The sequence below is a fragment of the Magnolia sinica genome, chromosome 19 (assembly GCF_029962835.1).
Source record: "Magnolia sinica isolate HGM2019 chromosome 19, MsV1, whole genome shotgun sequence".
Classification (NCBI taxonomy): domain Eukaryota; kingdom Viridiplantae; phylum Streptophyta; class Magnoliopsida; order Magnoliales; family Magnoliaceae; genus Magnolia; species Magnolia sinica.
In genome coordinates, this window is record NC_080591.1 from 14,633,163 (window position 1) to 14,655,610 (window position 22,448).

Genomic DNA, 22,448 nt, shown 5'->3' on the forward strand with positions numbered 1-22,448 from the left:
GCCTTACCTTGAAGAGAAAGGTACTCAGTATTTATTTCTTGTCAGATTATCCTTTTATTAAACCCTGGTTACTACGTAATTATTTGTTGAATTCACCTATACTTGCAATTTAAGATTCGAATTCGTAACATAATTGTATATTTCTTATTATTAATAATAATCATTGTTATATATATATATATATATATATATATATATATATATATATATATATATTTCTTATTATTAATAATAATCATTGTTATATATATATATAAACCCTCAATCCCGAATGCAATTAGATCATGTAAAACTCCTATAGGTGCGGACCATTCTTTATAGGTTTCTTTTTTACCAATAATTTGATAGTATTTGACAGTGCTTTTAAGTTTTATTTAAAATTCCATATGCTATACATGTTATATTCCCTTTATTATTAAAAAATTGATGTTAATTATTGTATGGAATGCTTTAATGATATTGTCACTGTCTGAAAATCGACAATACGTAGACTCCGATCCCGAGTTTCTAAGTGTAATCCCAGTGAAAATACACATGAGTGAGTTCTCACGTGCCTGCATAATCTGGTTAACATCCACATATAATCAAATATAAGAGTAGCTTTAAAATCAACTGTATCAAAAGTTAAGCAGGAGTAACTAAATTCAGAAATATATAACTAATATTCAAAATGTACAATTTTGAAAGGGGTTTACACCCAAATGGGAATTATACAAGTCACAATATATATACTCAAAACGATTAAAATATAAAGTTCAGTTTTCACCCCATCATTCAAAATATAACAGCGGCAGTACAAGTCGATCTAAGCCCACCCGTATGAGGTATTGATAGTACCCACATCAATAATGTTGTCTGAATGATGTTTTAAAGCACCGTCGCAGAGTGAGAGTGAGTGATTAACTCAATAATTTTATTAGCTCTAAGTTACGCATGTTATTAACTCTATTACCATAAGTAATTATAAAAGTAATTTAAATATGCAATTCCTAAACACTCTTGTTAATGCACATGCACGGGGCTATGAAATGATTTATGCTATTACAATCCAACACTCCCTCATAAGCAACTTTGTCGCATAATTCTCAAATACTAACACTCCCTCATCACGCAACTACAATTCCGAATTCGCTGCAACCTAGACTAGTGTCATGTGATGAATATTCATATTAGTTGAGTAATTAATCAAGCCTATTCATCTAACATATTTTGGGAAGCTAGAGTATCTCAATTTTAGTCATTAGTCTCATCCAGATCACTAGGCGTGGGGTGGACGTAGCGGCTTCGTGCCTGTGCTCCTCGATCCGCTTAGTTTGTCACTCCCAGTTGAACTCATACGATAGACAAGTTATATATAGTGTCGCTCACAGTCATTATATGACTCGTCACCTCAACGCAGACCGACAGCATAGACATGGTGTCCCATACTACCATGCCTGACTTATGAGACTTGAGGATCGTGCTTATAATGGTTATTAGTGGACTTTTTAAATGGTATGGGGTATTTTAGATTCAAACAGTCGTGATCAGATACGGTGAACATACGTGGTTAGTCGGTTGTTAGACAAGTTTGATTGACTCGAACAAACCCTGACGCAACCGGCACTGGGTGCAAGCATCCTACGTAGTCCATCTAATGTTAGTCATCCATGTTCGGCCCAGATCAATTGAATGATTATGGGATGACTGACCAAACCTGGGCTACCCCAGCATTCTACGATTTGCCGACTAACCCAACCACTTATGTAGTCATAATCATCCGATAAAACTAATTAACCCATAGTAGTAATTTACAAGAATGAAACATGAGTAATAAATCTAGCAATTTACTCATTCGGGCATTTCATCGAACACACAAACTTCACAGTGTCAGTAATAATAATTTATGAAAGGGAATTTAAAAATATATATACAAGTTACCATGCATTAACACATTCACAAAGCATAAATAATTGACTAAAACATTAGACTCGATAAACGACAACTTAGGGATAATGATCCGCACCTTGGGTTAGTTTGTCCAATTAAGACTCGCTCTTATGGTTATGGCTTTGCGTAACAATTTATTAACGTGTAATACCGATACAATTAGCTTGTAAGGATTTATGCATCAAACTCTCAAGACTAAAAAAATAAAAAAAGAAAAAAAGAAAAAGAAGACTCGCTGCTTACCTTTAATTATCATCGGAGCAACTCTGATGATGCCGTGCGGTCGCGGTCCCGTTACCGGCTGAATAGAGACGAGGTGTGCCTCTTCCCAATCAATCTATTTCCCACACTTTCTCCCCCTCTCCTCCCTCTCTCTCTCTCAAGTTGCAATTGGAAATTCGTAGGGGAGTGAGAGGGTGGAAATGTGAGACTATTTATAGTCTCATAATGTGCATAAATAACCTCGGTGACTCTTTTCTCAATAAATTGAGTTGCTATTCACAAATTCTTAGACAAAAATGCACAGGGATACTAGCTAACTTGTCTAATTTATACAAATGTTGAGATAGTTACATGCCTCTAGTTTTTAGGGGAATTACAAGATATACCTCCCTTTAACTGATCCATAAGCGTGGTGCGTCTGCAAGGGGTCCAATAACCAATCAAACATGCCATGTGGTATTTGTCCTCCAACTTCTCATTATTTGCACAAAAAAAATGGTATTAGCTCAATTATAAATACTTCCTCATCTCTTATTTCTCACAACTATCCAAAGGTAATTCCATCCATCCTACTCAAGTCATCCACCTCATCCTAGCCATCAAACTTATCTAAGATATTAACCCTAACCATTGCAAGTGTTTAACTTACTCAAAGTAAGGTTGGGAACTAAGGGCACTGATCGACTTTTTTTTAAAGAAAAGTGTCGGCTCTTCCTTTACATGTCTTTGGTTTTTCTTGCTCATTTGCATATTGCAATTACTTTGTTCTCTTTAAAGTTAGTACATCATCTGTTCATGTGGGCATTTATACATCTACCCTATGCATATGCTAAGCCTGATCGTAGTATGTCATTCCAAAAAATAAAGCAGTTCTAAAACTCAAGTGAGCCACAGCAGTGGTGAAAGTAAGAGGGTTAATTGAAACCCTTATAGGATCCATTACATTTCTGGAGAGAGGGATCCATTACATTTCTGGAGAGCATAACCCTCTCTCTCTCTCTCTCTCTCTCTCTCCGTGTCTGTTGTACGTGCCATGGTCGCTAGTAGCAGTAATAACTCTGGTTACGAACAACCGTCAGCTAAGTTCGCTCCCGGCTTTGTAATAGTGATCAGTCGGGCCTGGGCTTAGAAATTGAAGCCTTTCAAAATATATGGTCTGGTAATGGTATCAAACGCACACCAGAGTGTCTCTTTCCATTTTTTTTAGAAGGTTTGCCCATTCCAATTTTTCATACGTGAGAGAGACGGAGCGAGAGAGAGGGCGGTGCTGAGATTGTCTTGAGAATTCATCCTCTTTCTTTCATGACTTCAGGTAGATTCTAATTTTCGATTCATTTCGATTGAAATTGACGAACCCGAATCTCGTAATCGATTCCTTGTCTCAATCTAGGCTGCGTTAGGTTCATGCTAATTTCAGGTGCCGAGAAAATACAAATTTTCTGATTTTAGAATTTGTACTCTTTTTTTTCTATAAAAAAAAATTTAAATTTAAATTATAGAAATTTCAAAAATCGCGAATTGGGTCTCTTCTTTGCTGCGTGGGAAAGAAAAAAAGAGCTCATTTTTTATGCTCACACAAGTTCCGTTCATTGACTTTTAGAAATTCTATTAAAGAGTACAAGTCCCAAGAATCATGAATTATTCCTTTTGCTGCATGAGGCCAAACACACCGTAAAAAGACTTCCTATGCGGATTTTGTTGCAATTTGAAAAATCACGAATAGGTTGTTCTGAAACATTCTGATATCGTGATATGCACAATGGAATTCTAGTATTATATGTAAGGAGTCTTTTGGATGCCTGTAAATGGGGCTAGCTGTAGATGAAATACAGGTGAATGATTTACATGGTTTCGGTGTATAAGCTCTCTTGCTTTTATCATTTTTTGGAAGCCAAGGAATAACAGGGCCCCAGAAAATTGAGAAACTTGCTTTTCTACATGAGCCCTGCCTATCAAGCACATGTGCCAACGTGGCAGGGATGTGTGAGATCGGAGCTTTCCATCAGGTGGGTGACAGTGATTAGATCTTCTGAGTCGAAAATTAGGCTATTTCAATCCTCAGATGGGCCAAAATGTACAAACAAATGGACTGTTGGTATGACTCTTTTCTAGCTGTCCATTTGTTTTGTAGGTCCATCCGGGGAGTGGAATGACCTGATTTTCGTGAAGACCAAAACAGTGCGGACAACCTTGGTAGAAGGTTTGGATCTTGCACGTGTTTAGGGCCTATCAGACCTCTTTCCCTAAACCATTAGGTTGCTTCTTGCTAAAGAATTTGTATAATTGTCCAAAGTGGCACACGAAGATTTATAGGTGTTTAAAAGGATTGAAAATTATGTGACATTACTGCATGCTTCACCGAGTTAACGATGATCCTAGATGAAACACGTATTAATGGTTTTGGAAGGATGAAAGATGAATTATATGGAAAATGGTCTCCCTTGGGCTCTATATCTGTTTGATCCTTCTTTCAAGCAATGACTAGAGCTAATCCTTTCCCCCTTGGGCTCGTTCTTGGTTGTCGTCGGTTCCTCCTAGAGTTAAAGCATTCATAATTTCATATCGGCTGCGGTGGTGGATAAAATTCTTGTTGTGGATCACCTTCTTTTAGGGGCTTTCAGATTACCAACCGGTGAGTTGTTAGTAAAAAGGAGGAATTGGTTCACTATCACCCGCTGCTCTTTTGTTTAAGGTATTAAAAAACGGTGATGCAACGGCCATTATGCAGCAGTAGCAATGGGAACCGGTATGTGTTACGGGGCTGTAACAGCCATTATGCTAAAAAATGACCTATAATGGTCGTAAAGCCCTGTTTTGGGGCCCATATCAGTTTTTTCAAAAAAAATAAAATAAAAAATAAAAGGCTATAATGGCCGTTACGGCCTGTATCGTAACGGTAATGGTGGTGGCCTTTAGGTCCACTGTTACCATTATTGAATACCTTGCTTTTGTTAGAAAGAGTTGGGGCCATTTTCTCAAGCTTTTTAACATAGAGTGGATCTTTCAACAGAACCTTGAAAACTTAATTGGCAGTCTGGAAAGTGGCTTTTTCAAATGAAGGGCTCCATTGTTTGGAGATTGCTTCTGATGGGGTTGTGTTGTGAGATCCACAAGGAAATAAGTAACGGGTTCTTCAAAGATTTACAAGCCCATTGGGGAAGGGTAGTTGAATGCATTAAATGCGACATCATATCTTGGACTTCTATGTTGACCCCAAGCAATTGGTATAAGGCTTAGATGATGATATGTTGGACCTCTATCCACCCAAAATTTCAAGGGATGTTGGCCTTGATATCCTATCAAGTGGCATTTGGTGGTCAATAGTTAAATCTTGCATCCCTTAAGTCGGTTCTTGTTGGAGAAGTCCTCCCTAGGGTCAGCTAATGCTCAACTTCAATGGATCTTCCTCTAGTCATTCCTGTCCAAGCGGAAGAGATGGATGCCTCCGGGATAATAGAAGCATCACTCACATTCTTTTGGTCCAATAAGAGATGCTTTGTGCATGAAGGTTTGAAGCCTCTCACAAATGAGCCTGGGTTTTCCAGTTGTTGTGGAAGGGGATTCTCTCAATGTAATTTCTTGGGCAAGTGAGGATCACATTCGGCTGTGGAGGCTCTCTTTTTTATTTTTATTTTTTTGAAAGATGAAAATTTGCTGCTGCTCTCTCTTATTTTTGATGAAATTCATTTTTTCTTGTCGATGTTAAACATTTGTCTGCCCATATTCATAGAGTGGCAAATTCAATCATGGATATTTGGTTGATGGAGGGATTGCTCTGCTTGCATTGTAATTGAGAACTTGGGGTGTATCATTTGCTTCTTTTATAATAATTGAAAAAAGTTAGTTGTAGTTTATGAAAGCATATGATAGGCAATACCTATCGAGATAGGTAGAAAGCATTAACACTGTATAAACTGCATACACGAGACTGAATCCAAGAAAAAAGAGAGGATAAATTATGGCATTATCCTATTAGATTTATTGATGCTGGTTTCTCATGTTTGACATGTGTTAGATCCAACAAATTATTCATGAAAAAGAAGCATCCTTGTTACATAGGGGTGCAACTTTGGCAGGCTGGGTTGGGTTGAGGTTCAACCCCGAGCCCAACCTCAAGAGGACCCAACCTGCAACCAGACCTGTCCCGAATTCCAAGTCCAACCCGAGGCACCCAACCTGAATTCCTCTATACTCGATCCAACCCGACCCAACCCGATCCAAGTACATGTCGTCGTTCCCAACATGACCTAATCCAATTCGAATTTACTCAACCTGAAACCTGACCCAAGGACCTTGACAACCCAACCCAACCTTACCTAAACTCATCTTGGGTTGCAAGTTGCAACCCTATTGTTACATAACATATGGCTGAATCTAAGTAGGAACATAAACTGGAAAGTTGTCAACCTATCAACGTGGGTAAGCCGTTCTAAGTTTTAACTAATTCGGCCCTAAATGGATTCTCCTCTTCCACCAGAATGAGTGAGGACACTACTAACTGTTGTTAGTGCATCATTTATTTTCCTTTTGTTATAAATATGAACCTTTCAGTATGGCCATTAAAAAAGAACCTTTCAGCATGATCTGTTATGTTAGTTACGATATCATTCATGCAGATTTGTCCTTGCCAATTCCCACAGAAGCAGGTGCAAGCTTTCATTTTAGAACCTCTCAGTTCACAGGAACTCAGCGGCCCTGGCTAGGTATGTCCAAGAAACACTACCTACTTGTTCAAATGCTTAGTTTTCTTATCGAATCATCTTCCTTTTTTTTATATATATATGTGTGTGTGTAAGATATCGGATGGTTGTGATTTTCTCATTTCAGAAATGATTGGTGTTGTCTTTGTCTAAGTCTGTCTTGCTTGTGAATCTCAGAGTTCTTAGAAAACCTGGAACGCTAACCAACTAATTCTGTTTGTTTTTCTGGTCAGATCTTTATGGAGTCAGACTTCGAGCTGTTCCTTACTTTGGAAGTGCGAGCAGTAGACCTTTTGTTGATCCGGCACTTATACATCGTTGCTTGCCTGATGAACTGCTCTTTGAGGTACTGTCTGTCAGTTTGGTTCTCTAACTTATGCAAGGAATCATTACAGATGTAATCTTGTATGTGACCATGTCTGGAATTGGAAGAGCATAGAATGAGAGGTTGTAGGTAGAGAATGTACTGGCGGGTTGCTTTAAGGGCCTTTCTGGGATAATTAACGGGCGAGAACCTGTTCTAAAGCATTCAGGAGATATGCAGGTCCTGTGAAAAAGCTCAGCCATTTTGCAGGATTCTTCCTGCAAAATGCTCTTAAAACACGGGTTTCTTGGGTGCTCTCCCCCTGTTTTTTTGCTTGCAGTGGAACCAGGTCCTTTAAACTCGATCTGCTACCTCGATAAGGGGATTCGTTAACTATGCTAGTTGCTGTAATGGCTTACCATTGTAAGGATCTCTATAACCTGTATCTAGTGTTTAGCCCAGTGTCTTGCTTTTATGGTTATGCTATACGGAATTTAATAAAAACAAAGCATTGCAATGGTCAATATGATGTGAGCCTTTGCAATGGCCAGTTTGAAGAGCCTGGGCAATGGTGGAAGGTTGATGTGTTATGGGCCACTGATCATAGAAGTTTTTGCCAATTCTACAATTTAAAAGCTAATGCATATTGTGTGGAGAAGGGCTAAAATTGCTGGAACCCTGGTCCGTCAGGTGTAACAGGCCTGATTTAAGACAATAAGGGGATTGCTAGAGGAAGATCAATTGAAGTTAAGCTGGTAAAATTCTCCAGGCCAGCTCATGTGAAGAATTCAAGTTTTGTGGTAGCTGCTGCTCTCCTTCAAGGCGTTGAAATTGCAGCGAGCTGCGTTCAGTCCTATAATTTCCATAGGCGACTCAAGGAATACAATTAAATGGATCTTTTGTAGTTTTGAGAATCAACGACATTTACCACACATAGGTTAGAGTAGCGTAATATAATGTGAATTTGTATGGATGGCTTGTTGAAAATTTAATATTGGTGTTTGCATGGCTGATCCTGCTTGACAACATGCAAGCTGAGCTAGGGCTGTGGGACCCGTAGGATTGGGGGACTAAAATTTTCCTGTACAAAGTCTCTTAATTAGTTATTTGGAAGTTATTTGATACTCCGGCTGTGTATGGCGCTTGATAGCAGGTACTTAGAAATGGCACACGTGGCATATATTAACCCAAATTAAACTGGATAAATTGTGGAAGTCACTATCTTTAAGTTACGGTATAAAATTCAGGTTGGTTGAACCTTCCTAACCTTTAATTCATGGACACTTGTTTTTTGAAATATGACCATTGGATATTTTTCATTTCTAACTGTCCAATAGATGTCCAAAAATGTAATATTTCAATGACAAAATACATCCATCTTTGGATACCAAGGATTCCATGCTAAATAATGGAGAGGGAAAAGGGTTTTATTTTGATGTACTAATTTTTGTTGTTTGCATAGCAAATGATGGATTCCACAAAGCAATCATTACACCTTTCCATAATTTGGATTCTTGGCACAAGAAACTAGGTCAAGAGAATTTATGACATACTAATTCACCCCCGTATTATGTAATGGGGATGACCCTTTTCTTTACATATTGGCCTTTATGGCTGTAATGTAACAGTTTTTTAATACCATGGACTGTTGTGAGAGGAATATGATATTTCCATTTGCTCTCCAAGCAAGAACTCTAAAATTGGAATCCATGTTTTAATAGTGCTCATGGAAATCATTATTAGGTGATTACTATTTTTTCCTTCATTTTCCTTGGATTCCATGCGTGCAAACATTCTCTAAGAGTAATTTTTTGCTCACGATACATTTAAACTGGTGCCCGTAATTTGAACAGTTTAGTCTGAATTATTTGTACCATTACACTTTGCTAGAGTAAGAAAGTACTTCTCTTTAGTTATTTGGAGTTAAAACTAGCCATTTTATTCAAACAAGAAACTAAGCATTCTTATATCTTCTAGAGAATCAACGCATTTTTGGTGTCCTCTTGAGAGAGTTTATTGGCATCCCATTTCATTCCTGATAGGCATCGAGTGTTTGTTGCTCGTCAAAGTGGAGAAGTAGAGCTGTTGATCAGGACTTGAGGGCTTTCGCAGTTGACATGAAACCGGGGACCTAATAAGTATCTTATTGGGAACTTCAATTGAAATAAAATAATAATAAAGAATCGAGCATTGCCCAATGCATTGATTGCCTAAGAAATTCTGAAGTGAGAAATGTGAGTGTTTATACTGCAGCTAACTAAAGGATACATGCCCATGCTTGTTGCGGTGGTGGCCAGGGAATGGGCTCTTTGTTGGAAGGAATCCCATGGAATTATAACACTAGATTTGGTAAGAGATTGAAAATTAGTTGTGGGTGGCGAGGAATCAAGTAGCAAGCTCGATGTTGTTTGGCAATACCCTCCATACAGCATTTGGAAATTGACTCCTTGTGGGATCTTGACAATTTGTCCCGACCATTGTAGCTCGTGTCATCCAAGGCATTAAGATGCATGATGACTTGGCTTATCACGGATAGTCTGTTCATGGTTCCAAACTCAATGGTCGCAGCTAAACATGAGGGTTGGAATTAGTAGATCTATTCCGCCCAAAATCGGAATGGGCTAGGGTTGTGAACTTAGGAATCGACTTGATCATCAGATTATTGGTTTATTCCATATCGAACTAGAATAGAATAGGGTTATATCCTTTTAGGGTTGGCAATCGGCCAGGTTGGGGTGGGTTCAAGCTATACTTTGAATGACTCTATTTTTAATTGGGCCTAAAAGTCAGACCTAGGTTTAGTAATTGTGCCTTTACCTCAGGCCCAAGCCTTACCTATTAAAGTCATCAATGGGCCTGTTGTCCGACTTAGATGATCTTAATAGAAATTTCCCGAAGTTGAGGCCCAGGCCCTACCTTAATTTCAAGTCTATATTAAAGGCTTGAGCCTGACCTTTATTAGGCTTGGACCTGAACCCATGGGCCAAAATGCTTGTCTCCTACCCTAATTTGGTTCCTCTAGGTGGAACAACCTTAGAATGACGAAGGTGACAACCATTGTTACTTGGATTGGGGTCACTTTGGCACATAGTACGGGAATGGGTATGCGTACACGACTTTCTCCAATTCATGATATGCTAGGGGTAGTATCATGTGGGTTGCTCTAGTTTATACAGTAAGAATATAGAATGTAGTTCTCTATACGAATTGATATTGTAATTTATGTATGAAATGATGAATGGCATTATGATAGATCTTGAATGCAAATGTCCAGTTTATACACTTAAGAATATTATATGCTTGCTATTGCAAAAATCAAAATATAAATTTACATTACAACTTTATCAACACTAAAGAATATAGGATAGTAATTTTGGCTTGGTAAAAATATCGACCAGGATTTCAATGGCCCATATTCCAAATTGCATGACCTGGAATGGAAAATGTAGTGGGGGATAGTGATTTTGGTTAACATCGGTGACAAAACAATGATGCCTTGACCATAATGCAATGGCTAAGACGGTTGCTACAGTTCTATCCATTTTTATTTATTATTTATGAGCTACAGGTCTTCATGTGGTGTCCTTCGGGATGAATGGCCTAGAAGTGCTTTCCACTTGTAGGAAGAGAGAGGAGCAAGTGATGGGGACATCACGCGCACACGCGCACACATGCCACTCTTACGCACGTACGCCAGAAGAAGGAGAACTCCACTGTCGATCTGGATCGATGGCGACGTCCAGGGAGGGCCTCCTAGTTAAGAGACGAAGTTTTAATTCAAAAGAGTAGGCCCGACAATCAAGAAAAGCTTACTATGAGATCTCATGATCGTAGCCCACTAGTTGGATTAAGTTCATACTTTAGGTTTTGCTTATTTATATTATTTAGAACATCATGAACGCTTTAGATTTCTTTGATTGGTTTTTGTTTTAGTTTACTTCATCGCCAAGTAATAGGTTGCACATATGGTGCGACTTTTGGGGTATATGTTTTTTTTTTTAATAAATAGGCATGCCTTGTAGTTCTTTTAATTCAATGAAGATTAATAAAAATTGCTGCGTTTTTCTGCTCCTTTTCGAGTTATGAAAACCTAATTGGGTGTGAAGCCCTTCCTTCTTTGAAGGGCTAATTACCGTGGTACGAAGCCACATCTACTCCGATTTGCCCCCACATTCTTCCATCCATATTTCTCTTCTCCTACAGGCATTTCATCTGCAAATCCATCAATAGTTGTAGCCATTTTTTTCTCTATAGCAGATTTCCAGAATCTGGCTTTGCAGGAGGGCTGAAACTTCGGCGGAGTACCACGCACAAACCGTGCCTCGGATCGAGCTGAGATTTGAGGTTTTTGGAGTCCATTCCTGTCCGACCAGGGCTAAGGTGGCCTTTTTCTAAATAGTGGGCCCCACACACGTGCGGTAATGATCACACGCACGTGCGTGGGCCATTGTTGCTGTCTGCACGCGGGAACTAACTTTCAGTTCAGGTTTTCTTCTTATTTTACCTTATAATACCAGTTTTTCATAAACCCTAACCCTAGATTGCATTATCTTTAATTTATTTGCCATTTTTCTCACCATAGGGTTCCTTGAATTGAAATTGGCGAATCCCTTGGATTAGAGACTGATTGCTATGCATGTGTGGATGATTACTGCTTATCTTTGAGCATCGTTTGGTTTATAATTTTAACAGATTCAGTCATAACATGTGTAGGCCTGGACCCGCATAAATTCCCCTTAATTGAATGGTTTGGACTTTCATGTGGGATATGGAATTTGTGTAATTGTTTCTGAACTAACGTGATCTTAAGCCTAAAATCTCGCACATCATATTTAAATTTCATGTCTTGCATCAACAAGGCTACACCTCCAATGAAGCAGGAGAGCCTCTCTACCAAAGATCAGCTGCTATTTCTCATACATTGAGCTTTTCTCCTTCCTCTCGTGTTATTATTATTTTTTTTTGGTCTTGACCAGGTGCTGACATCCTTTAAGAAAAAAACGATCTAAACTCTGACTGAAATTATTTTCTATCAGTCAATATCAAATGCGCATGCATGTATAATTGGGATGTGAAATTTGGCAATGGGAACATGCGTGCTAACATGCATATCCAGCGGTCTTCTGACTTCCCCATCTTTGTTAGAAATTGTTGAGTTTCTGGTGCTTTTGCAATAACCAATTAATTAGATCCTACAGATGTCTACACCCCGTAGCGCCTTTTTGTTAATTCGTTTTTTTTTTTTTTTTTTTTTTAAATTATTATTTTTATAATATTTAAAAGATTTCATTTCATAATTTATTGCCTTGATTGGTGTTCATAACCAGGTCTTCACGCGAATGACTCCATACAGCTTAGGGAAGGCCGCATGTGTTTGTCGTAAATGGAGATATACTATTCGCCATCCGGTCTTTTGGCGCAGCGCTTGCCTAAAAGCTTGGCAGGTGAGGTGGAACCTTATACATGCTTTTCTTTCTTTCCATTTCTTCTCTACATGTAATTCACGCTGAAAAACACCAACCTTATCATGAAGGCGTCTGGACCAGTGGAAAATTACAGGATCATCCAGTCAGTATATGGGGGGTCGTGGAGGAAAATGTGGCTTGTAAGGCCAAGGCTTCGAACTGATGGTAAGAATCACCAATCCTTGTAGTGTGTGGTTTTGAGTTTTGAGCCTCATGAATCATTGCACAACTTTCTTTCTGCGCACACATCTCCCATTGTTCCAAAGACAGCGGGTATGAATCCCACTTGTTTTTCAAAAATTTTTTCTGAAGGATATTTTGGAATTCGTCAACCATATGTGGACAATGGGAGATGCATGTGAGCACTCTCTACGCCACTACCTTTCATGCTTTTACACAAGCTTTTCTAGGGCTTATACAATTGTTACCCACTCCATTTTTCAAATATCAGGTCTTTATGTGAGTAGGAATACTTACATCCGAGCTGGAGTGGCAGAGTGGAAGGTTACCAACCCTGTGCACGTGGTATATTACATACACTATCTTTCCCATACTGTGCTAATGTTGGTGGCAGTTGTTTTGTATCTAAATAGCTGCCATGTTTTGTATGCTCAACTGCTAAATCATGCAAATAACAATGTATCATTTGTTGGAGTAATGAAGTGAAATATACAACCTATAGCCATCAAATTGCTTCTCTAAAACAATTTGTGCAATGGAGCCATGTTTTCTACCAGTGGAAGAGGGCATGCCACTCCTTCCAACACTTCTTGTAACTGATGGACCCTCTTTATGAGAAACAGTCCTTGTCTTCAAGCTTGGTTTCCCAAGTTTGAGAGTCAAAGGACTCAAAACGCTTATAAGAATTTTAGCATAGGCTTATTATTCACAAGAAGCTACATGACGGTTCTTATTTTCTAAAGTTTTGCCGTGTTTGGCACCTGCATCAGATGTACGCCAAGATATATTAAGGTAAAAAACCTCAATATAGCATTTATTCTTATGTTTAGCAGTATTCATGTAATAGTTCTAGACTTCTAGTACATAAATACGTTCAGTTGTATATATACAGTTGTCATGTCTTTTGCATTCACGTGGAGGAATGATAACCTGCAACCACTCACATGCAACCCAGATAACGTATTTTCACGTGTAAGTTATCTAAGCCATGAGTAAGTTGCTCCACCATGAAGGTCGCCCTACCCAAAAATCAGGCCACTCTACTCATCAGGCAGGCCACCCTGTACAAAAACGATAGATGGTTTGAACTAGACCTGCTGATGGTCTGATTCAATGTATACACGTGATATGCAAGGTGAGCAGACCAGCCCGAGTTTATCCAACTCCACGTGAACTACATGGTGGGGTCTACCTTATGCTGGGTGAATGCCCTATATGTGCGACATGTTGGCAGTTGGCACTTGAGCTGGTTTGCATGTGAAGCATGCAACTGGTTTCTCTTTATTTAATACTACATTAATAATTAATTGTATATTACTATAGATTTTGCAGTGTTTTGGGTTTTCTAGGGTTCCCCTTGTTTGGCACAGACACACATCTGTCTCCATTTTACGTAGGCAGAAAAGTTAAAATTTAGTGGATTTTGGTTACGTCTTTTCTTATTTCTTCTATATTTCCTGATTGTTTCTTCTTTTATAGGTATGCTACTACCGGTACATAAGGTTTTATCCTTCTGGGAGGTTCCTTTACAAGGTTATTGTTCTCAACTGACTTACTAAAAGAGCTCTGCGCAGCACACATGTGTGCAATAAAGCTCACGAACACACCACCCATGTGCCATGCTAGCATGACATATAGGTGCAAGATCCACTTCATCCATCAGGTTGGTCTGACCTTTGACATGTTTACCAAAAATAAATCTGGTCCACTCAGCATGCAGGCCCTAATATTGGAAACAGGCGGATGAATTAGAAAACTTCAGCCTAGTTTTTCAACGCTATACATTTGTTTTCAAAACTTGGTGCACCTGATCAGTGGATTGTCCTGATTATTGGGCGAGGGCATCAATATAGTGGCGCCTTTCTAATGGATGGATTAGATCTTGGACCTGACATGCCATGCTGGCACATGTGTGGTGTGTATATGAGCTTTATTGTATATGCGTGTGGGCTTAGCAAAGCTCTACTAGAAGATCTTCAGTTACTATATTTGAGCACATTGTGATTCTTTTTAACTCTCGTATCGTCAGAACTCTTCTCAAAAAGTTAAAGAGGTGGTAAAATTCATGAACTTCCGTACATCCAAGGCTGATTGCGTCTTTAGTGGCCACTACACATTGACCAATGACCAGGTCTGTTGTAACTATCGTGTTTCAACATTTTATATTTCCACATTCTTCACATTCTCTTTGCGTTTGACTATGTTTTTATATGCATCAAATGACACGGTCAGCTTTATTAGCTTGCATTTCCATATTCTGAAAATAAACTTGTCAATTTTTTTGGGTTTCTATGTTTTTGTCATATTTTGTATTCATTCTGGTTTGCATGTCATTGGCAGGTTGAAGCTGCTCTCTTATACCCGGGTTTGCGTCGTACTGTTCTTAGAATCCGCCTAAGGTTTCTGTGAAGTGGCAGATATTTTCATGTTTAATTTATCCTGTGATGATTGACTCATCTCTTCTGGTTCATGAGCTAGAGTTTTGTTAAAAGCCTACATGCACATCTACATGTGGCCGTGTATGCCAACTTGTCACATGGGGTATTCCAGATGTGCATTAGGTGGCCTCTGCCATGTAAATGAGCAGACCAAAATTCAGGTTAGTCTACTTATCAGGTGAGCCACATTTGTATTATTGGAAGATTTTGTAAACCATCCGCTGATTTGAGAGGTGCATGTAGGCCCAACAAAGCTACATAAGCTATTGTTAGAACTTACCGAGTACATAAAATCTTAATTGACTGAATCTAAGGCTATAACTTTCAAATGGCAGTCCATTTCACCTATATGTGGATCAGTGAAGTGCTATTTAGCCTCTTAAATGCAGTCTTCCCATAGGTTGATAGAAGCTGATTGGTCTTAACAGGGTAAGAGGAACAACGGCAGGGGCGAACAATCGGTTAGATCTTCTTTCCCTTGTTACCAGTGGTGTAAACGATAGTGAAATTAATGATCCGGACGGTGATATGCTTGGGGTGGTGGAAGGGTGGGAGGAGGATGAGACGCATAACCCCGATGTGCCTGCTGTTTCGCATAGGAGGGGTTTTACACCTTTTGTATTTGTTCCGTTCGAAGAGGTCAGTTTCTCTTATCATGTTTCTAACATACTGTAAAAAATACATGCATCCTATCTCTTTCTTATTTTGATTGTTGATGTCAGTGATGCTTTTTCTTTTATCTTTTTCATATGCTGGCAGAGTGGCCATCCATGTGAATGCACACTGCCACCATATAATACATTTCAATCCAAACTATCCACTTAAGGGTCCACTGTGTTGGGGCATACCTCTAAAATCAGGTTGATTGGATGATCCTAACCTTTGATTAATGGACATGTTTTGTTGAATCTGAACCATTGTTTGAATTATCTCCAATATTATCGTTATCTCCAGCTTGGCGATACCGATAACACCGGTAGTATTAGAAATTTCAGGCATCAGCAATGTATCTTTAAGTATTGCCAACGTATCGATATTGCCAATATTTTCAATTGTGTAAATTCCAGACGTCGCTTATATTGCCAATATTTTTGACTGTGTAAATTCTAGGTGATTCTTGTATCACAAGTGTATTGGTGATATTTCAATAATATCGCCAACGTAAAGATACCACAGAAAGTTTGTTTATTAAAAAAAGGTTCTATTTCATTTTTTTTATGAGCACATTGTTGTATGCGGTTTTCAACTTCTTGTTGCTAATATTGATAATATCTCAATATTATCGTTATCGCAACATGCGCGATATTAAGACCACAATCTTTCATTTCCTTTCCAGTTGTTGATGATTTCTGGGCAAAATATCCTGAGTTGTCGATATTTTTCAATATAGATGGATGTTTGGATGGATGATTGGATGGTTTGACTATTTCTTACGATGACACATGCTTTTCAGCCCCCACTGAATGAAAACTTATTGTGTATACATTCTTTTTGCAATTTTTTTATTCCTAAATATGCAAATATGTGTATTTTAGCACCTCTTCAAATTTCACTGAAAATTCTACTGTTTTCCCATGTTTTCCTGCATTTCCGGTTATCAGCAATATTATCGGTGATATCGATATTATTTCTGTATCCTCGGCCAGCGAAACTTGTAGTGATACTGATATTTCGAACACTGATCTGAACCATTGAGTATTTTCCACTGTAACAGTCCATTGATTGCCGTCAATTGTATTAGTTATAATGGTTATTTCAGTGAGTTTTTCAGTTGGGACCTTTCTGCACTGGGGCCCAACATTTTCTTTTGATCAGTTACACTGGGGACTGAATCAGTAAGGTATGTGCATGTTGCACGCATCGGTGTGGATGGCCACATCCCACCAGGACTATCAATATTTTTATGTCTGCTTGCATCTTTTATTCAATTTACAAATCAGAGTTCTTTTTCTTCTTTTGCTTGTTGATTTATTTTTGGCATTTCATTGAAAAAATTATTGGCTTCCGGATGTAAATGGGCCGAGACACTTGGGATGTTGTGCCTGGCCCATCAAGGGCCATGGTTGGGTTTGACAATCAGGCTGTGGGTGAAAATTGAAGCACAATTACTAACTGGGCGGGCTTAGGCTCAGTGATTCAGGCCTGTCGGACCTTTATGGGTATTGCTTGATTGGGCTGGCTCAGGCATAGGGGCCTGACATGGGCATCCTATATGTGCTTTTCATCGTCTTCTTCATCTTCTTGTTGTTGTTGTTGTTGTTGTTATGACTACTTTAAGCATTATTTTTTTGAAGGTGGCTACTTTAATCATTGCATTGCTACTGAAGGTGAGAAAATGACAGGTTGATAAAAAAGGAAAAGAATAGAAAAGGGGAGTGCGAATATCAATGTCATGGCTGAAATTACATTGGTTTGTTGTTGATTGTCTTTTAGTAATATGAACCTAACAAATTTTGGCCACTCCAACAGTTTTGAGTGATGGCCACTCAAAACCATTGACTACCTTTGAGCCATACTTTTTACTCAATTTTAGCAATACTATGGAAAAAAGCAAGAGCTTGTATCATTACCCTGCTCTATTCTATAGTGCAGCATTCCCATGTCAGATGTCTGTTGCCATCCTATGTCGAGTGGGGTTTTTGTAAGGCTCTATCTTCTTAGTTTTTGGTGGAGAATCACCAACAGCTGCTGCTCTTTCATGCTGCTTGTTGATTCTTCCTGTTTCAGTCTTTCATTTATCTTAGTTTACTGATGACTGCTCTACTATGATGTGTGCTCTCATTCGAGTTCCATGAATTGAGCCCCAAAAGGTTTCCACAGTATCAATGGCACATAGTGAATTGCGATCAAGACTGTTGTCGATTTTGGTGGGCCATCATGTTGATGGGCCATATCCCAAAAATCAAGGCTACTCGCTTATGATAGCGATAACCTGCAAGTCGACAGTTATGTCAAACTTATGCAAACAGGTAAGCAATGCTCCATATTCATCAACCGAATCAGAGATCACTGATTTTTTTGGCTATGGCCCATCTACATAATGGTGTGCTAGATGAACACTCTTGATTGCCTGACTCATTTTCTGTGTGTGGTGGCGACTGCATTCTGTAGAGCTCACACGAAGAGCTCGTCGGAATAGCTTCTAGATTTCCCGCATTTCTCCATCTATTTTATTTTTAATCATGAAAATTGACTGTTACCATGCAATGGCCTGTGGAATGACTGTCATTGGTTCTGGTACAGGTGGAAACATCAGTTCTGAATCTTCCGGTGGACAAGATGGATTATTTCGTTCCTGGCTGATGCTTGAAATGCATTAGAATCCTCACTCTCGGTAACATGTGTGTGTTTGTATATAATGTGTGTGCGTGTGTGTGTGTGTGTATATATCCAACAGCCTCTACTGCTTCTGGCTTCTCTGTATTTGTATCTTATATAGCTTTGTTGTCTGTGCATGGTTGCTGAAGTGTAGCTTCTAGTTCACCATGCTTCCCGGACATAGAAACGATGCATTCTGCACTCTTTTGTACACACCAAAGTTTGGTTTGTTGAACTGTTTAAGGATCTAATTCTGTCTTCTTTTTATTATCTCTTCTATATATAATGTGAGGTGCATTTGGCCAAATTTACCCCTGCAATTAGCCACCGGAAGGGGCATAAACTTTTGATTTTGAAAGGAAAATGGGATGTGTGTAGCTCTTCAACTGAGGGCATTTTTGTCATTTCAATTCTGTCATGTGGTCTCCTCTTTATATGTAGCTAGGAAGCTTGCGCAACGAAGGCTCTATATGGCTTAACTTGACGACAGTGTGATATATACTGTATATCTGTCACGCCGGCTCATGTTAGGACATAAGCCCAAAAATGAGGTAGATCTAAAACTCGAGTGGGCCATAGCACTGGAAAAAGCAGGGATGGGTCATCCATTGTTCAAGTAATTGTGGGGCTCTTCTTTCCGTGTGTAGCGGCATCCATTCCCTCCGTCTCTCTCCCTCCCCCCTCGTCTCCCTACGCTTTTAACATGCGTCCCATGCCCCTTGGTCATTGTAATACTGTTTTTTGGTTATTTCTTCATCTGTGGTCTTTGTTTTCCTGAAGAGGAATTTTCCAGTGTTGGGCTAGAGAAATATTTGCAATTTCATTTGGGATTTCATTTAGGCTCATGTTTCCGTTATCCTAACTGTTGATATGATGGCCCCCACCTTGAGTTCCCCATTGCGAAAAAATCTCCTACATTGGAATGAATGAAGAGAAACAAAAGAAGTCTCAAGCAGCCAACCCGAGTCATTTTGGTCCAATCATCTGGTCTGGTCTGTTGGTAATCTCTAGTGAGGAAGCTGTTACCTTGATTTCGTTTTTTAAGAACGAGTACCTGTTTGTGACTACAGGATACTTCCTTGTCGAGCACTGAGTTTGTGCATGTGGGGCCATGTTGGTTTATCCAAGCCATTCATCTGACGGCCCCCATCATAGATGGGCCAAGCCCATAAAATCTCCTCAAGTTGGATCTTTACAATTCTTAGTTGCCCTTTGGAGAGGCAGTGACCCAAACACCCAACCAAAAACAACAACAACAGCAACAGAAAAATAAAAAATTTAAAAATCTCATGCCTAAATATCTTTTTTTTTTTTTTCAGTGGATACAGCCCTCCATGTAAACATGCCTTTGGCCAAAAAATCCGGCCCGCTGGAGGATCCTGACCACTGGATATCATTTCCTGAGGAGGTTGCTTGGATAGGCCGAAATGATTTATGGAATCACTTTCCATGTAAAAAGCTAAATTTATGGTGTTTGGCTCCACCCAAGAACAAGGAAATTGCTTTTCTGCACATTCTCTTTCTCGTGCAAGGGCACCCCCTGGGATGTCTTTTCACCTGACCCCACCTGATGAATACCTCGGATCTTTCACACGTGTGCAATTTTTGGCATGTGCAGGGTCTGAGAAGAATTGTTGGAATTTGTCGTCCAACTGCCAAGTCATCTTTCAATGGAAATCCAAATTTAAATGCCCAAACAGCTTGGCCTAGCTTGGCCAGCGGGCTATCCCACTTTGAACTCAGCTCATCTCGGTCCTCAAGCCTGATTGGTCAGCTTGGCTCAGCTTGGTAGCAGCTTGGGTTCACGATTTTTCAAGCCAAATTTGAGTTCGAGCCTACGAGCTGAAAGATCTCCATAGGAAAACCATCTTTCCCTAGCCCTAGCCCAAAACTTCTGTCATTAGCTTTTGCTTTAGATATTTGGTTAAATGACAAGTTAGTGAGCCACAGCCGCTCCCACCTCTCACTCGTGAACAGTTTCTTATATAATTGATTTACGACATCACATACCTGAGATTTTTCTTCGACCTTGATGCCATCAACCGACATGTTGTGAATATTATTAGTTCCAGCGATGGTCACTAGTAAGTAGTAATGCCATGAAAGAATTTCATAATCTTGTCCTCTTTTTTGAGTCACGTTGCTTTAGACCACTGCCGCCACTTAATTTCATATTCCTTTAACCAGTTCTTGTATTTGAGGAGAGCTTGACGCTTACGGCCTTTTCTCCTCCAACACTCCCCCCTCATCAAATGTCAAGAGCTTAAATATCCTGAAGAACAATTTCTACCTCTACTTCCCACTTCCCTAGCACCTCTGTTTTTTTTTTTTTTTTTTTCCATATCTTGATTCTGCCTTTTAGTAATTTAAGTTTTTGAAATAATTTAAAACTTGCACATCCCTCCATTGTAAAGGAGTTCCACCACTCCACCAGCTTTGAAAATCTCTCCACCCCAAGCTCCATCAACTTGAATCAAAATGATCTTGGACCGCAATCCTCCTCATCTACTTTTAGAATTATCTAACAGTAATCAGATAAAAGGTGTGATGAGTCCCCTCCACCACGCTAGAGGGAACCCCTCAGCAGAAGATAACCATAAATTGTCGAGTTTGGACTTAACAACCCTTACTTGCCCGTGTCTTGTCTAGCTGAACTTAAAACTTTTCCCTTTAGAATGTCCACCAACCTATTCGTGTCAACCCAATCCGAAAAGTCCCTCATGCTCCCTGTAATGCCACCTCAATTCAATGTCTTAAAAGGTGAATCTTATAAAGTTAAAATCTCCCTCTAAACACTATTGCAAATCAAGTCCAGTTCAACCCATAACGTGGAGCTGACTGGTTCAGCCCATGAACTGTTGTGACCACTCACTTGCAGCCAGTCACCATGTCCTCTAGAAGCACTAAAAACAATAATAATAATAATAATAATAATAGTAATAATAAAGATCTCTACATCACTCCTTATACCACACCTTTGTGACTCATATTACACTATGCCTCCTGCAAATCCCACTGCATCAAGAGCAACTTTGTCTTTGTTCCTACCACTTCAAACAGAATCAAAAATCTTATGGGCATTCGCCCCTCACATCCCAGCTAAAAAGCATCATTGATGCACCACCTTTACCCCTCTTCTTCTAACATCTATTGATCAGTCTGGAATTTCTAGATTCCTCACTTCCACGAGCTCCAACAAGGTGATTAAGTCCTCTTCAGTCATCGTAAGATATTCCCATCTTGCCAACATGACCGATTGCATCCTTTATCCATCACAATATCTGGCGCCACTCCCCACATGCATGTCATCATGCGAATCAGCAAAATATGCATTTGCTGATGAGGATCCCAAGGGAATCGGTTGAAACCTAGCTAGCATTAGTAGGTTGATATAACTCTTCAACGCCCACATCCCAATCGGAGCCATCCAAATCATGGGGTCCATTTGAGGGTGGAGCATAGCCAAATGGAAGCCTTCCATACTGATTAGATTAACTTTTACAAATCCCATTTGACCCCCCACTTTTTGAAACAGACGCTGTGAGTCCACTCACAAAAAACCAATCTGATTTGTTATCAGAAAAATAGTCCGACAAAGTAATAAGAAACCCCTTCCACGGAAGTTGCACCCAAACAGGCACCACGGTGTTTATGCTGGAAAATACCATTTCGATTCCCTTGGCTAATGTTCTTGCCACATCATTTTCATTATATGCAAAGTCATACACACCAGGCAAACATCGCGCACAAGACACACCAATAGCAGAACTTTGTTACTGCCCATCCTCTCGGTTCAGTGATGGTGAAGTTTGGCTATTGGTTTCCAATGCCAAATGATGTCAGGTTCCAAAATGCAGGCACTGATCAACACTGACCCTACTAAATATTCACA

General features: G+C 39.4%; 1 protein-coding gene across 2 annotated transcripts; it reads left to right on the top strand.

The window, feature by feature from the left end:
- The first annotated feature begins 3,306 nt into the window (after nt 1-3,306).
- Nucleotides 3,307-18,863, top strand: LOC131235680 (F-box protein 7). Of its 2 annotated transcripts, none has more exons than XM_058232964.1 (11): nt 3,307-3,463; nt 6,768-6,854; nt 7,085-7,197; nt 12,483-12,599; nt 12,689-12,785; nt 13,072-13,145; nt 14,280-14,333; nt 14,830-14,931; nt 15,141-15,199; nt 15,667-15,877; nt 18,482-18,863. In XM_058232964.1, exons 1-11 carry the CDS (start codon nt 3,454-3,456, stop codon nt 18,539-18,541), a joined length of 984 nt encoding a protein of 327 aa, XP_058088947.1. In that variant the 5' UTR covers nt 3,307-3,453; the 3' UTR covers nt 18,542-18,863. The 2 variants fall into 2 exon arrangements, with proteins under 2 accessions (XP_058088947.1, XP_058088948.1); XM_058232965.1 differs by having other exon boundaries at nt 3,335-3,463; nt 6,792-6,854.
- Nucleotides 18,864-22,448: the final 3,585 nt, after the last annotated feature.

Bases quoted from the DNA above. Each gene is read 5' to 3' on its own strand.
- LOC131235680 (XM_058232964.1), top strand. The intron at 6,855-7,084 runs GTATGTCCAAGA...TTTTCTGGTCAG, and splicing joins AACTCAGCGGCCCTGGCTAG to ATCTTTATGGAGTCAGACTT. The intron at 7,198-12,482 runs GTACTGTCTGTC...GTTCATAACCAG, and splicing joins CTGATGAACTGCTCTTTGAG to GTCTTCACGCGAATGACTCC.